General features: G+C 41.4%; 1 protein-coding gene across 1 annotated transcript in view; it reads left to right on the top strand.

Moving 5' to 3' along the window:
* Nucleotides 1-11025: 11025 nt before the first annotated feature.
* The window catches only part of BAIAP2L1 (BAR/IMD domain containing adaptor protein 2 like 1), a 35113-nt gene continuing 30328 nt past the window's right edge, over nucleotides 11026-15810 (top strand). The window contains exon 1 of the mRNA XM_063414401.1: nucleotides 11026-11226. Coding sequence (XP_063270471.1) covers nucleotides 11176-11226 — 51 coding nt within the window. The 5' untranslated portion in view covers nucleotides 11026-11175. The remainder of the gene's footprint in view (nucleotides 11227-15810) is intronic.

Raw genomic sequence — 15810 nt, 5'->3', positions numbered from 1 at the left:
TCATGTGCCTCTCCTGCACTGTCCGTGTTCAATTTCCAGTACAATACACAGACATTTATATAACAGCTGTATCAAGGGAAAGGGGTAAAGCAGGAATCATGAAGATGGATGAATATTAGGATCTGGCCCTTGAAGTGGATTTTGTGTTCAGAGGTGGCTGGTTTTAATACAACCAGAATACACAAAGGCACATTTATATGGTTTGCAAAAAAAATGTGAATTTCAGTTGTATTTTCACTATGAATTTGTTGGGCTAAAAGGCTTGTTTCCATAGTGAAACAAGACAAAAAGGCAAACATTTAGAAAAAAATTTAAAATTTTTAAAATCTGGAACTGGTAGTTCTATTCCCAGGCAAACAAAACTGTAGCTAAAGAAAAACTTTGATGTAAACAAGATAAAATGTTTCAAACTATTACAGATTTTTGTTTTCTTTTAAATAATACAGAGAAACACACATATTTTGTTTCACTGTAAGTAAAATCTGAGCAATTTTAGGACAAAATTTTTTTTTCCCAAAAATTAAGCAATCTTTCATGTTCAATGTCAATGGATTAGGCTTTCTAACATACAAAGCAAAATTACCTGTTCCAGCAGCTTACACACAGTTGGAAGCTATTTGATGATTTTTTTGAGCAGGATGCTGAGAACTTCATGTGCATCCACTCATTGCTGAGTGCTCCATGGAGCTGCTCTGGAATTGCATTTTCACACCAGTTCTCCCAGGGAAAGGCTGAACTCCATCACCTGCTCCATCCCGGGTTGTGTTTGGTCATTATTGTCCCTTTCTTTGCAATACCTGCACGTAGGATGAACTACCTTGCCATCCCCACGAGCAACTCCTCTTACAAGTCTGTCAATAGATTAAGTTTCTGTCTCATTTTAAAAACTCTGTGATAGCAAAGTATTTATAACTGCAACCCCAAAGTAACAACACTATTGGTCTGACCTCTGTTGATTACTTCTAATTTATATACAGGTTAGTCCTTTTTCACCTTCTGGTCTTGTTTAAGAATATACCAACAAAGCAACCTTGATAAAATTGGAATCAACTGGTAATTAATATTCTATTTAATGGAGATGAAAGCCAAGGCACTCTAAGAGGATACTGCACTTATTACATTAATCTATATATAACTGCATCAAATGGAATATTTAAGCATTTTAAGTTGAGCATTTTATGCGTTAGTAATTCATTTAATTATTTTCTCCAGAGAACAAGCGGTGTAATATCATGCTGATGCATGGGGAGTTATCTGAATAAATCTGCAGGCATCAGGATAGGATCAGATACCCCAGAGCCTCACTTAAATCAATAAAAGCAGGAGGAAGTAGTGGAAAGAATGCAGCTTCTGGCTTATTTCACTGTGCTGTCTGTACAGCAGGTACACCAATCATGCTGAAGACCTCGTTGCCTTAACTTAATGAAAATGTAACTGATACTTTCACACTTTCATAAAAGTAAAAAGCTACCTATATTACATCTTCATTTAAAATGTCTCTGCTAGACCTCTTGCTTCATGATAATCATGTTCTAATGAAGTTGAGATGTTTAGGTCACATTATATTTCTACACGGTCATGGCAGCCTCAGAAAACAGGTGAGAATGAATCAGAGGAAGGACTGAGAGGGCACAAATAAGAAACTTCACTAACAATTCCCTGCAGATAAATAAATGAATGTGTCACTGTTCTCCAGCACATAACCTCGCTAACTCAACTAAATCAGCCTCTAAAATATTTTCTGCACTGTAGCCTATTTTTATAGTTCTGAATTTGATATGGGAAATATTACATCAGTAATCAATGACTGCAGAGAGAAATTGAGATGGGAAAGTCATAAAATGAGCAAGAAAGGCAAGGAGAAAGGGAACACTATGTTAGAGATCTGAAAATGGGAAACAGGACTTCTGTTACTTTGTGTGCATGTGCTTTGTCTTACACAGTATTTTCTTTTTATTGTATTGGCAAATAGTACCCCTAGGGGGGGCAGGACAAATTGGAAATTAAAGAAATAGAATAAGAGACTGACACAAAATTGGCAATGAAAAAGGTCTGAATTTGGTTGGTACCTGATCCATGCTGCTACAGGTGGGTGGCAGCCAGGGAGTTCCACCTTCAGGCCTCCAGCTCCAGCACAGCTGTGGTGAAATCCAGATCACACCGTGAGTCAGAGCAGCACCAACATCAAACAGAATTCAGCTACAGCACTGCCCTAATTCATATGCTGCTACCCACTGCCTTGGTGGACTGTTGACAGCTGAGACTAACTCAGAGGCAAAAACCAATTTCCAACTCTTGTTCTGCTCAGAAATTTCAACTGATTTGGCACTGGAGAAGAGTCTGAATCGAGCTGCTGTGGTGGTTGTCTGTTACCAAGGGATTCCTCCTGGGTAAGTGGGATTCCTACCTAGCCACTCTCTGCCTTTCCAGCTACCTTGTGCTGTTGTAAAAAGGACGTGGCTTTGGCCAACATTGTCTAGAAACTACGAAATAACAAAATACAACACACTTTTACATTAATTCATTAATTTTACCCAAACAGCGCAAAGTCTTGGCTGCACTTAGCAGGATAAGTATTTCTGAATATTTTGGGAAAAGCATCCAGCTGCTAGCTGATGAATCACCACAACAAAATGCTCATTCCTCTAAAGAGTTATCCATCAATGTAAGTAATGTATGGGTTTAAATTCCCAGTTACACAGCCCACTTGGCTTGGTCATTTTGATGTCATTCCTGACTTGTACTATGTAACAAGTGCCACGTAAGTGCCATAGTTCTCTTGAAGTCATGGAAAGTTCCCCACAGTGAAAGAAAATCAGAAGAAATTTACTGCCTTTCTGCACAACCTCCCCACCCCCCTTGCCTGCAGTTATTGCAGTAAACTGATTTAATTTTTGCTACTAATGAAGGTGTTCAAGATCTCCTTGTCCATTTGCTACAACTCTGCCTATCTTTCACCTTTCTGTTTCCCATGAGTGCAGATTTTGGTCCTTGACTGTCAAGGATGTTTTTATTCTTTTTATAGGCATTATTCCTCTATGAATACATACTCACTCATAATAGACCCAAGATTTCAGCCTCCCCCTCAGCAGTGCTGGTGATGCTGTTATTGTGACACTGTCACAGCTCTTATCTCACCTGTATAATTTGCAAATCCTTTTTTGCCTGAAGTGCCACTCATGGGTATAAACAGACCTAAACTGTTTACACTGCCCACAGCTCTCACAGACTGCTCAAAGACCACAGGCTTATATAAAAAAAAAGTTTAGAATAAAGGTTGTAGACATTCTCCCTTTACATTTCTCCCGTCGTGCTGAAGTACTACTTGTACTGATATTTTCATCATCAGTATAAACTCTACACACCATCTCATCCCTTAGTAATTTCCAGAAAAATCAGCATAACAGGGTGATACTTGAAGTGTTATTTGAAGAGTTAGCCATGGAATTAAGAATTAAAATGCTTCTAGAGGGACATGACTTCTTAAAGAAAGACCTATCCGCAGCTCCTCACAGTGGGATTTTGAAGGATTCAGAAATTGTAGGAGAGAGATGAACCATCTGTTCTGTCAGCTGGGGGAAGAAGGGGACTTAGGATACTGATCTAGAATAAACTCACAGTACAATGTTGCATCTTTTCTAGATATTCCAAAAAAGGAGACAGTCATAATTGTCTTTTTCTTTAATTCATTACTATGTGTGGTAACACTTTTAGTTCAGCCTCATGTCTTGCTCTGTAAACACTTGACACAGAACACCCAAAAGCAGAACCAGGTAATTCTAATGACTTTTCATATTTAAAAATACAAAGCCAATGTCAGATCCCCGATTTTCTGAAAATTTCAGAGCTAAACTAATATCTCAATTTTGCAGCTTAGACTCTCCTCTCTATTGTAAAGAGGGATATTGAGAGGTTTTTTTCATTACTGATCTTCTGATTTACTTTTAGCTGCTAAGCAGCATTACAAGAGTAACAAATGTGGGTAGAGATATGAAATTTTATGCAAGGTTTAGCTGCAAATATGTATATTCCATGATAATAACAAAAAACATCTACACAGAACAACCAACTGACTGATGAGGAGCAGGTAATACAAATGTGGCATGGACAACCACAAGCTCCTGGTATTTTAGGAGTCAAAGCAGGAGGAAGTATTATCAAATTATATCACAAATCCTATCAAGTAAGTTTGATTTTCAAATGAGAAAGCTGAGCAGAAATGAGGAATGGCAAGCCAAATTTCAGGAAATCCGTAGGAACTGAACTGACTTCAATGAAGCCAGTCAATCAGGAGCTGAGAACCACTCATAAACACTCTAATTTCCCTAAGCATGCTGTTTTCCCAATCTCAATGGGACTGGAAGTGAAGTATTTTGACCCTAAAGCTATCACCTTTCAGATAACCCGTGATTAATCAATCATCCTTTCCATCCAAACCTCCAAGACTGCCTTTTGCCGATCTAATCTAATCTAATCATCCTCTTCCCATCTTTGCAGAACAGCCTCCAACCACCTCCTTCCTCAGGCGTTTTTGCAAGCCGGGGGTGAGACCCGGAGCGGGGACAGTGACAGTCTTAGGGTCTGCTGTGGAGACACCCTCAGAAAACACCAGGCAGGATTATAAATACCCAGCACAGCAGGCACGGGCTGCTCCCAAGATTTGTGCTGCTCAGCATCAACGATTGCTGCCCTTTTCTGGAAAGCATTGCTGGTATTGCCACCGGCCAGTGGGTGTCTGCAAACGAGGAGTGGGCAGGCACAGCACTGCTCCATTCCTGGAACTGAGCAGAAGAGGAGAAGGCAGGCTCCTAACAGGTCCATACAAAGAAACTTCAGTGTGGCTCAATCCAAGAATATCCGTGTAGGGGTTTGGAATCGTATTTTCGTTACCAACAAATAAAAATGGATTGCTTTTTTTGGTATCAGTACAACTTCTAAAAATGTTCACAGTTAAATGGCAATATGGGGAGAAGGTGATTGTATTTTTTAATGGCTTATTATTAATACAACCTATCCTGAACATCTTTCTAGTAATTCTGTGACAGTAAGGCTGCATAAAAGAGAGGGGTTAATGAGCTACAAGTTTCTTTGCAATATAGAAATGCAGTTCTAGGGGTTTTGCCATTTTTAAGTACTAACAAATTACCAATATTACGCACTTGGTCTAACTTCTCCTTGCTGTGAAATGGAAGAAGTAAGAACAGCACCAAAATTCTTTGAAAATCCTCACAGCAGTGCTGCTTTACACCTGGTGCACATTTTGTTCCCAGCCCAGCAATAGCATAACACTCCAGTTGAGGTCTTTATGTTCTACCCGTAACAAACACTGATAATTCCTACTCTGGTTCTAACACAGAATCTCTTGACATTACTAAGACCAGCAATGAGCAGATTTCTGTTTAGCTGCACAACTCTACACTCAGCCCCAAGCAAAACCAGTTTATCCATGTGGGACGGTGCACACCTGCTGTTAGTTAATCCCCAGCTGACAAATTACAAAAGGGAGAATAACAAATACGTATGTATCTAAAATGATGTGTTTTCAGCATGACTCACCTCATAAACCCCTGGAACCTAAATGGATTAGAAGTTTATAACAGCAGTTTCACCAGGATGCTGGCTTGCTACTAGGGCTGGCTTCCAAAATAAAGTTTCAGATCCCAAGGCATATTTAGATTTCAATAACATGAACATACTAACTGCACTTACGCTCTTCAGAAAAAATTCCAAGGCTGTGCCTGAGCAATATAAAGGCTGTTTCATTCGCTTAGCACTAATATCTATCTTGTTTCATTATAAAGCACTTGAAGAAAGCCTTGTGCATACAGATAATGTGTATTTCTTTCCCCCCATCGTGTATAGCTCGCTTGCCATCTAGTGGGCACAGCACGTGAATTAAAACACAGCTACTCTCGGCAAGAAATGAGCAGTCACAGTGTGTGGGTATAACAGCTTTGAATTAAATATTTCAACTAGCAGCAGAAAATTATTAGCATAGCTAGCAGGACTGCATATTAGATTCCCTTAAATAATAAATTTTGTTCAAGTCCTAGGCAACCTCATTAAAGAAACCTTTTTTAAAACACCTTCTTCCATACCATAAGTTCCTTTTAGTCTCAAAAAAATAAACCTCAGTGATGAAATCAGATTATAGTTCATCTTATAATACTGCCAAAGTAATTTGCAACATGAGACTATTGAGACACAGAACACATCCAAAGCTTTCAGCTTCAAGACAAAAACATCATCTCATTTTTAGTCTGGAGAAAGAAGAGTTAATAAAAAGCATCTTGCACTTCCTTGATTCAACCCCCCAAAGTACAGTCAATTAATTACACGTTTAAATTAAGCATTTGATTAAGTGTCTTCCTTGACCAGAGAGCTCAGTATCTTATTGACCTGTGAGTCTGAGTTACAGCTCATTTGCTTTGAAACCAGCCCAGGACAATGAGCAGCAGGGAACAAAACGATTTTGTGCTTGCTTGCATCAACTTAAAAATGGAGTAAATCCTTTAAATGATCCAGAGCTGAACCACACTGAAAGGGTCAGCAACCCTTCAAAGTTTTGTATCATTCTTTCTGTGTAAGTTTTAGGGTGCTTTTGCATTATCAATTTTAAGGGGATTAAAATACTTGAAAAATTCCTTATAAGAATCAACAGAGGGAAAAAAATAACTATCAACCACAAACAAAGAGCTTGTAGAGTCCCTCTAATTTCCTGTTCAGAAAATTATATTCTGACTTTGAATGTAGCTTGAAATCATCAAATAACATGCTGTGTACATTTTTTTTCCTTAATCAAGTTAAACATCTGCTAATGACCACGGGGAATGAAATAGGCCACAGCTGGCTAGATCATGCACATGTGATTACTGCCTAGCCACAATTTATGTAATTAGTTACAGTCGTACTAAGCTACTTAAAACACATGCTAAAGATCTAATGATGAGCTGATATTAATGGGTATTTACAGCATGCTTAAATCCCTTCCAAGGAATGTTTGAATATGTCTCTGACATGCAAACAGGACACGTGCAGAAAATGATTGTACATCAAAATATTACTGCTTTTAATGAAACACATGTATCTACTCAAGGGAATATGTCTGAGTACATTTTCAAAAGATGTATCAACAATATCCTTTTCTCATTACGATCTCAGTTACATAAGGCTGGCAACACATGGGGAATTTTTTATTGTGGCTATTCATGTTCCAAAGCTTAAACCCTACTAGGGGAACTGGCCTTGGGAATAAACACAAGCACTTATTTTGAGTGAGACCCTTGACAGCAGTTTTGCTAAATCCATGTGATTCTGCCTTTGGCAAACACGGAATGAGCTGCTGGGCTGGGGCCCAGGGATCCCAGCAATACCTGCAGAAAGGCAGGCTCAGGTGCTGGCAGCCCCAGCCCAGCCCATCCTGGCTGCTCCTGTTCAGTACCTGCCTGCCAGGGGCAGGAGCACCTCAACCATTGCAAGGGTGAGACCAGGACACGCTGAGATCCAAACCACCACGTATAAACAGCCAGTATTGAGGATAGCTGTTGGAATTATGCATGATTAGAATCCTTCAAACCCTTCAGTTTAACACCAGGGAAGTGTAAAGTGAGGCAGGATGGCAGGTAATGAGGAAGGAGTTTTGTTCTCCCAACAGGCAGCATCACAGTCAGAGCTCTCCTTACAAGCCAGAGGATGCCTTTTGAGCATGGGCATCTCAGCTGGAAGGGTAACTTAGGGGATAGACCAACACAAAACATTAAACTCTGTTTTCTACAACACTGTGGAGGATTTTTGTCAAGTTACAGGCTTTTTCAAATAAAACTTTCAGTTCTGTTCCTCAACTTTTCCTTCAAAATTCAACTGGATGAAGCCCTGACCAACCTAATGCTGAATTTAGCTCTATTCTGATGGGGACTGGAGATAAAACTAAGATAAAGACTAGTTCCCTAAACTAGTCTTGAGGTGCAGTTATTGTTTGAGACAAAGTACAAAGAACAGACAGTAGTTATATCACAGGATAGGTTCATCACCAAAGAAAGAATATTTCCTTTTTCATCTCTTCTGGCCAATAAACCCGTATCTGTTAAAAGTAAGCATCAAAAAAAGGTAATCAGATTAATTTTAATTCCAATCTGTTCAGAGAGCAGATATGACTGGTGATCAGAGTCAGACTCCTGCTCTGAACTCCTCTCCAGAGCAAAGTTAGCAAGTGCTCTTCAGAGTCCCTAAGAAACAATACCAAAATGCCTAACCTGAGAACACAAACACCCAAACTTCAGTGTAATTGATAAATATGATAAACCAGAATGTCTACATAAAACAATACATCTCACAATAGTATGTTTATTACAAATGCCTACAGAAGTATGGGCAATGGAGCACAAAGCAGTATTCATTAAGTTTCAGCTTTGCAAGCTATTAAACATTCTGTCCTGATCACACCAAGCACTTGGGTGTGTTACTAGAGGACTACTGCACTCATGTTTAAATGTAAGAGCATCCTTAAGCAATTTGCAAAAATGAAACCTCATTCAACCGTTCCAAATTCCTGTTTGCACACATCAGGATTGACTCCAGCGAAGTCAGTAATATAACACTAATATTTACACAGTGTTAGATAAAAGTCCCCTATTAAGAGAACAAAGCCTTTGCATTTGTATTACAAGCTCACACAGGATTTTTTTCATAGTGAAATTGAAAATTTATGATTTATAGCAAAGGCCTGGACACTCAATAGATTAGTGTCAAGTCACTAGATTTGGCTGTCAAGTTTCAAGTTTTGCCATCACAGAGTAAAGTTAAATATCTGAACTATTTATGGTTATTTTTATTTTAATCTGGAGGTAAATGAAATAAAAGATATAACCATTACCCCAAATTAAGGATTCTGCCCTGCTAGCTTCATTTACCAAATAGGTATTCCTTAAAGACTTTCTTCTAAGTTTCTTTTTCTTTTTTCCATAGCTTTATAATTGGTATAATACCATATTATTTATTTCCATCTTTATTTTCCTTTTTCTTTAAATAACCAACAGCACTAAAAACACAAAAAAGATTACCTAAAAACTCTAAAAAAGTATACACAAAAAGACTACAGAAACAAACACCAAAGGTCATACCGAAGACCAAAGGTCATACACAGAAGTAGGAAATTCAATAGAACTTTTAAATATTTACATCTGCTTACAAGGTAAAAAGAAAGACCTTTACAAATGTATATTTTGAAATGCTGAGCATTCCCACAATATGTTAACTATCGTAACAACTTAAACACTTCTGCCTACATAAATTATCCATATTGTTTCTGTCTGATATGCATACTCCATTTACCCTCACACTGTAATTTACTATGACTGAACTTAGCAAGCCAGCTGGAAGCAAACCCCCTGAATCCTGGGTGAGCTCCCAGAGCTGCACAGCGTTCAGAGGAAAGAGAAATGCTATGGCCCTAAGAGGAATAAAACACCCCCTGCTATACACCACACTTCCACCTCCTTCAGCAGGAATCGGGGAAGGAAAAGTCCTTTTCTGCATCTTCCTTTGGGTACCTGCTCCCAAAGTACCTGAACTCTTCCCTTGGGTACCTGAACACCAGCCTATCCAGGGAGTAATATCCTTTTCAAGCACTGGCATAACACAAGAGTTGGTAACACAAGAGTTGGTAGCACCCAGTCTGTTTTCAGAGTTGTGACAAACTCTGCAGACAAGAGACTCGGGAATAAATAGTGTGACTTGTGACTCTTCCTGCCTGCCCAGGCAAGCAGCCACACCACATTTGAGGACTGTTTGTATGAGCAAACACTGCTTAGAGGGAACATCAGTTGTAGATTGGGCCCAAAACAATCCATTATGGCCACAGGACAACATTAGAAGATAAACTGAAAAGCGATTAACACCATACATACCAGAAGTCTGTAAAGATCTCACCTGGGATTATGAAGTCTCCTAAACCCCCCTTTCTGCCCTGCACTTTAGCTGCATTCAAAGTAACACCTTTGGTGCCCACTTTCTTCACAGATGCTAAATGTAATTGTAATTCTAAAGGCACCTCCATGTGCTCAAAAACATTTTTGCAACTCTCAAAACCCTGTAACAACTTCCTCCATCACCAAAGTCCAATATCTAGGATTCTAATCCAAGACCATTTTTTTATTGCTGCAATAAAATGAAGGAAACAGAGGGAAAGACAGCGACCAAGAGAAGGACAGCCCGTGTGTGAGGTGATTACACCTCACACGCTCAATACCCAGTTTTAAATACCCATGGTTATGGAATTCCCACAAAGCCTTTCAAGACAGTGCTGGTGTTACTTTATCAGAAAGATATTCCAACCGGCACACTTTAATCTCACAATCTCTGGACAATTTACAGTCCACAAAAATTTACAGCTTCCCACAGCCTTCCTCACCACCCCTCTCCATGAAGGACTTCAAGCCAGTTCACAGGGGAAAGATGACTGGGGGCAGAGTTTTATTGGGTGTGTATTTAAAACAAATAGAAAACCTCAGCGTGTAAGAGGAAGCTCGGGCAGAGCACTAGAGCAGGATTCGGGAGAAAAACATTTGTGTCCATTCCCGAGAGGGTCTCCGGAACGGGGGTCTCCCCGCCTCCGCTCTCCCTCATGTGGGGTTGCTGTGCAAGGAAGCAGGGGGAAAACCCCGCACCTCACTACCATCGCTAGGGCCACGCCAATTCCTTCTGACTAATTAATTCCTACAGAACCCTCACTTAACTGCTGGGAGGAAGAGTTTACCTCCGCCTTCGCGGGGTATTCACAACAGAGCTCTGTCTCCTCAGAGCACTTCCACACGGCCCGGGCTGGGCTTTGCCAGCGGGGCAGGAGCTCCCGGCGAGGGAAGCGGGGAGGAGGAGGAGGATGAGGATGGGGATGGAGGCGGCGCTCGGAGCGGCGGCGGTGGCTCAGGTAGGGGCGGTCCGTGCGCTCCGCCCGCCCCGCCCGGCCGGGCCGGGCCGTGCCGTGCCCGCCGAGCCGAGTGCGGTGATGCGAGCCCGGCCCGGCCCTCCCCGCTGGCCGAGCCAGTCCTGCCGCGTCGGGAGGCGCGCAGGGCCCGCCCCGGCGGCGCTGCCCGGCTGGTTCCGCCAGTTGCTGACAGTTCGGGCCGGGGCTGCGCTGGGCCGGGCGCTCCGCAGGACCCAGCTCTCCCCGCCGGCACCATGTCCCGGGACCCCGAGGAGGTGAACAGGCTGACGGAGAACACGTACAAAGTGAGTGCGGCCGGGGAGGGGCTGCCCGCGGCCACCTTTGCCCCGGGGGCGGCGGGAGGCGCGGGGCACCGCGGCTCCTCACGCGGAAACGCAGCCAACTTTTATCTCTTTTTTCCTCATTACTTTTGTTCTCTTTACTTTTTTCTCCTCTTTACTTTGTTTTCCTCTTTACTTTTTTCATCTTTACTTTTTTTCTTCTTTACTTTGTTTTCCTCTCTTTACTTTTTTCTTCTTTTCTTGGTTTTTTTTTTGGGGGGGGGGTGGTTCTCCTTCTTTTCCCCGCCCGCCCCGCTGTGTCCGGCCGCTCCCCGCGGCCGCGGTTCCGCCGCACCCCAGGGACAAGGCGGCTTCCAGACAGGTTTCTCCCTCTCCAGCAGGCTGGGTTCAGCAGCCAGCCCTACTTCCCTCGGTGTGTTTTGGTGATAAGGTGATTTGGAGATCCTGTGGTCCTCTGCTTGAACCGTTTCTTCATGCGGGCCACAGCCTAAAAATGGCTTAACGCTGAATTAAGTTGCTTGCCGGCGTCCCGAGCTGATAATCAGATTTATGATGGTGCACCCTAGCTAGCACTGCCTCAAAGTGCCGACTGCTGTGGGTGGTTCAGTTCATGTTGGGAGGCTTTCAAACTTTCTAAAATGCTTCGCTATTTGTAGAATTAAAAATATTTTGTTTGTGGGCACCAGACGCTTGTCCTGAACTCTCTCCCCGTAAACATGCTCCTTCCAAAACACAGCAATTCTAATTGGGAAAAATTCCCTTGAGAATCATACTTTTGGATTGGTAGTGAAGTAATCCATAATTGCATCTATAATCCTCGTTCTGTACAGTGTGTTGTTCCAGAGAAAGCACTCAAATTTGCATGATTGAAGGCATTTGCAAATTTAACTTACAGCTGCACTGCACTTGCAGTTTTGAGCCCTCAGGAAAGCTTTCTGATGGAGTGGTCTATTTCACTATTTACTAAACTTTTCTGGTTTATTATCAAATGTTGTCATATTTCTGAAGATGTTGTCATCAGCATTTAAAGGTTTCTGAAAACATTTACTAGGAGTAAATTTTACTGTTACTTTTGTTGTTCTTCAACACACATTTAAGTCAACTTGACCCCTCCCTTTAAGTAGTCCAGTTATATTGGGGTCATGTTGTATTTGCTGTTTACTTTCTTTGGACTTAGATATCAAATTCATTCAAAACTACTGAAAAAAATGAGATTATCTGGCTATAAATTTTGGCCTCTAGAACCAGAGCAGATAATCTTAAATAGTCTGGTGCTTTTTGGTATCAGCTACTTTTGTGGCAAGGCCATAAGCAAACATAAATTCCCCTCTCAGAAGAGCACTCTGTAAATACGGGCTCACAGAAGAGAAACCTGGGAAGTTGACTGTTCAGGGCTGTGCCAACAAAGGAATGCTCTGCTCTGTCTATTGACTTCCAGAATGCAGTCAAAACAGTTTTACAGAGGAGAGAAGATCTCCTGTGTGTTTTAATGGATATAATTTAAAATAGGTATTAAAGGAATGAGAGACCTCTAAATAGCAAAACCTTCCTTGTTGCTCAGTACTTATTTCCTGGGAAAGTTTACGTTTTAGTGTTTTCTTGGCTAATTCAAAGGGATCTTTAAGATAGAAATAACCAGGAAAACCACAAAGGAATACAAAGTTAATGTTGACAGTGTGATGAAATGTCTCCTCTGTACGTATTTTGAGAGGTCTGGCATGTTGCATCACATAGCTCGTACTCACAGGCCTGGAAACCCTCCTGCCCTGCCCTCATTAAAAATTGAAACTTTATCCAGATAAGGTATAAAGGCTGCTTCAGACAGAGAGTGGATTCGGGGTCCACTTTAAAGCAGTTATTTCTGTGTCAGAGTTGAAATCTTGAAAACAGTTGGATATCCTTTAGGGGCAGAGAGCAGGAGCCTGTGTATTCAGCACTGGCTGGGACTGTAATCACAGCTCCCCCATCTCAAACAAATGAACACCTCTCTGTGCCATGCTCCAGCCTGTGTGGAGAGTGTGCTCTCCTTTGTTCAGCAGTGCTCATGGCACTTCTGCTCTTGCCTGAGCCATCCTAGCAGTGCACTGCCTGAAAAACCAGAATCCAGTGTAGTGCTTGTGCTTTCCCCACCTGTAAGAGGAAAGGCTTGGTTGGGGGAAAAAACTATTTAGTGCAGTGATGGCATCTGTGCTGCAGGACCAAATACAGGCTTAAGACTTCTCAAAAAAAATCAAGTTTTGGGTGACCTCAAAAATAATAGAAAATTAAATTGAATACCTTGCTGGCCTGCTATTTTTGGGGGGGTGAGGGAATGTTGTGTGATTTTTTTTTTCTTTCATACAGTGCTAATCCACTGGATTTATTAAATACATGGTAACCTGTGTTATACAAAGCTTCAAAATATATTTACAGAAGTCATCAGGTGGCTGAGTAATGCCGTTTTATTTTTATCTTGTTCCTCCTTTCTTCTGGCAACAACATCACAAAGTGAATACCTCAATGTTTTTCGGCTAACCGGACTCAATAAACAGCATAATACCCAAATGTGTGTGCACAGGCAAAAACCAGGGCTGACATTTCCCCTTTATGTAAGGCCTGAAGAATCACTTGAACGCATGATAGGAATGGCACGTGCACAATGGAGCCCAAGGGTGTGGGAGCCTGTGACTAAAGAGGGCCACAGCAGAAGCTCAGAGCTTCCCTGGTATGACACTGCCCTGCCCTGGCAGCTCCTCTGGGGACAAGGGACACTGTGGGGGGACACTGGGACCCCCTGAGGCACACATGGTGACTTGGTCACCCCAGAAAAGTGGTTTGTTGTGTCCCTGCAGCCTGTGCAGCGTGGGGGAAAGCTGCTTGGCATCTGGCTGTGACACAGAGTGGAGGGGAGAGGGGACAGGAGAGTGCTGAGGTGCAGACCTGTCCTTCTGCCTGGATGGGCCAGGGGCTGGGCAGGCAGCTCAGAGTGTTCCTGTGGCATGAGCTGTTCAGAGCTCTTGATAATGGCATGGTTAGTGTTGCTCATCTTGGATTTAAAAGATATATCCATCTGTATCCAAGTGAATCTTACCCAGAAATTTTGAGTATCAACCAAAGCACAATTTAAAAAAAAAACAACCTTCCCCCCAAAAAAACCCTTTGTTCTTCCCAGAGGCAGTGAGAATTATTTTGGTTTAATTGTTTTATCAAGGAAATAGATCTGATAAATTCAGTTTAAAATCCAAAATTCCATGTTTCAGTATTTTCAAAAGACTCACAATATTATTAAACTACAGGACTTAATATCAAAATTCAAATTCACCTATGGTGCCAGCACCAGCTGCAGTCAGGCTGTTGCTTTGTATCCCTGCATTATAAATCTGACTTGGGGGAAGAGAAGGCTTTGGAAGTTTGTATAAAATCCAGTTCTTCCTCAGTACAAATTATCTCTTCTGCCCTTATTTAGAGTTATGCCTACTTGAGGTCTATCCTTGGGCATGTGTTCATAACCTGGAAAGGTTTGTATTTGAAACACACAGAGGGATGATGTATTAGTAAGACAAGTTTCTCTTAAACAAGAAAACTTTCATCAGGACGACTAATAATTAGTCATAGGAATGAATCTTTTTGAATAAACCCTGGCGTCTTGATTTAGTCTTTTCCATTCTGTTAAACCTGTTTTAAAATAATATTAAGCTAACATACAAATGAGATCTTAATATGAGATGTACTGAGAGCTCAACTGTGCCCTTCTGTAAGGAAAACGATTGTGGATTTCAGGAGCTAAAGGAGGAGATGAAACGCACTCATGTACAAAATGCTTCAAGTACAGTAGAGCACGGTAATATTTCCTTTTTGTACAGCTTTTGAATCTTCTCAAGGGGGTTCTCAGACATAGTGTGGCAACACTAAAGACTTGTTTAAAAAGTTTCTCATTTTCAAACTGAGAAATAACAATTTAAACTAAATCACTGGTAGCTATACAGAGCTTAGCTGAAGTGATGGGAGACATCAAGATCTACTTTTCTCTGGGAGTTTTCTAATTTCAGAATTCTACCCAAATACATTTTTATTCACTCCTGCAAGAGTGCCTGCAGGATGTAAACTTGAAACTGCAGGGAGTCTATGCATTGTTTAGTTGTGTTCATACCTGCTGAGCTATTGTTCAGCGAGGTGTGTCTTTAAGTAAAAAGCAAAGCCGAGCATTTACAGGAAGGCACTTTTACAATGGCTGTCATTTGTTTTGAAGATTAGCGTTGTTTATATGAGTATCAGGAACTGCAGAAGATGTAATGCCCACACACAACAAGTGGAAATTCAGGGCTTCTTCCTCTTCAGCCAGCTCCGTGCCACCAGGCTGGATAACTCACTCTGGTTTCATGTGGTGAAAGGAACACAGCAACTCTTATAACAGATTCCATGAGGATTTAATGACTCAAATAAGTTTCTCTTATGCTTTTTTCCCTGGAAGGTCACTTTTGCCAGCTCTAAAGGTCTCTTTATAAAAGATGTTTCCAGTTGCCTGTTCTGAAAATGTTTCCCTTTATTTCCATTCATCCTAAATAATAGAAAGCTGTAGGATCTGATCATGTGCCTCCTCTTCTCGTT

This window comes from Prinia subflava, chromosome 17 (genome assembly GCF_021018805.1).
Source record: "Prinia subflava isolate CZ2003 ecotype Zambia chromosome 17, Cam_Psub_1.2, whole genome shotgun sequence".
NCBI lineage: Eukaryota > Metazoa > Chordata > Aves > Passeriformes > Cisticolidae > Prinia > Prinia subflava.
Note: the sequence above shows the minus strand (reverse complement) of the source record. Positions and strands in the feature narration are given on the sequence as shown.